Here is a 1,594-nt window from a genome sequence, read left to right on the forward strand (position 1 = left end):
ATATATACTGATGCATCTATTGAAGCATGGGGAGCAGTTATGACTACAGTACCCTCACAGTACTATAAGATCTCTGATCTAAATACAAAACGATTGAAGGACGAAAAAATATGTAAATATATCAGTGGAACCTTTTCCACCACAGAACAAAAATATCCAATACATGAACTTGAAACTCTTGCAGTTTTAAGAACAGTCTAAAAGTGGCGAATTGATTTATTACCAAAAGAATTTGTGTTAAGAACAGATTCAAAATATGTTATTGGATTTATAAATTATAATTTCAAGGCATTTATAATCAAGGAAGACTAATTCATTGGCAAATGGAGTTGATTCAGTATCCATTCAGGTGTCAATACATAAAGTCAGAAGACAATTCACTAACAGATTCATTAACAAGAGAATGGAAGCAGTAAAAATTATTGAAGCTCAAATTCAAGAGGAAGAAAAGAAAGTTGAAGGAACAAACAAGGAAATTCAAGGACTAAGAGCAGCATTAGCAGCAATCAAAGGAGAACAACCATAAAGAATCGAAAGAAATGAATCATTCAAGAAAAAATATTATGTCATTTTTACCGGACCAATGAAAGGAATCTACGACGATTGGTCGAAAGCAGCAATACATGTACAAAACCATTCAGGGATCATCCATTAGTCATATGCAACAATTGAAGAAGTAAAGAAATCCTTTCAAGAATCAACCACATATTCAACTATTACCCAAAAACCAATTAACCCAGATTACAAACCATCATCGTCAAGAAACAAGTTAGTTATGACAAAATTACAACCAACAATATCCACCATACCCTCGGCACAAGAAATAGAAAAAATCAAATCCATCACAAAAGAAAAATTTATTCACTGCTACAATACCCTTGTCAACTATGAAGAAAAATACAAAAGTCTATCATTCTACCCAAAAGAAAACATAACTTATGGACCAAAAGCTATAATACTACCAGAAGCCTCATCACTCACAGTATATGAATACTTTAGCCTAGGACTTACAGATTGCATCTATACAAAGAAAGAAAATATAAACTCAATGTTCGGTCCTTTTCCCGAATATTTCAAACAAGCACTTTACCAATATGCAGAAAAAATCGCCAAAGAAAGATCCATTTTCTTGAAAACATATAATATCTATCCACTTTTTGAGGGGGAGAAGCTACAACAAGTAAGCTTCGCAACCGTCAATTTAGGAATTAGCAACGAAAACTATTCACCGATTCCACAAATTAAAGACAAGGAAATAAGCCCAGAAAAAATAATGGCCAACTACATAATGAATTACAAAGGACTTTGTGAACATTCGCAAAAAATCCAACCCAGTTCAAGAATTAATTACAAGAACCCAACAATATTGGTATACAACAATAGCCCGAGAAAAATGATGACTGAAGCCCAAGACAAAGCAATAGCAGCATTCGAAAGGCCCATTATCGATTTACACGAAAGCATGAAGACTCCAGAACCTGCAAGAAAAAGAATTTGTGAATTAATACAAGGCGTAGGACATCACAAATGTAATTACTGTATGAATGACAGCTCATCAGCGAAGGAATCAGAAAAAGGACGACAGCTCATTTGA

At 33.8% G+C, this 1,594-nt stretch overlaps 1 protein-coding gene across 1 annotated transcript; it reads left to right on the plus strand.

Annotated features, from left to right (window-relative positions):
• The first annotated feature begins 1,048 nt into the window (after window positions 1-1,048).
• Window positions 1,049-1,594, plus strand: LOC139900541 (uncharacterized). The gene has a single exon (XM_071883307.1). The coding sequence runs from the start codon at window positions 1,049-1,051 to the stop codon at window positions 1,592-1,594; it is 546 nt and encodes a 181-aa protein (XP_071739408.1).

Source organism: Rutidosis leptorrhynchoides, chromosome 3, assembly GCF_046630445.1.
Source record: "Rutidosis leptorrhynchoides isolate AG116_Rl617_1_P2 chromosome 3, CSIRO_AGI_Rlap_v1, whole genome shotgun sequence".
NCBI lineage: Eukaryota > Viridiplantae > Streptophyta > Magnoliopsida > Asterales > Asteraceae > Rutidosis > Rutidosis leptorrhynchoides.

Coding starts and splice junctions, on each gene's coding strand:
- LOC139900541 (XM_071883307.1), top strand. CDS start 1,049: ATGTTCGGTCCTTTTCCCGAATATTTCAAACAAGCACTTTACCAATAT.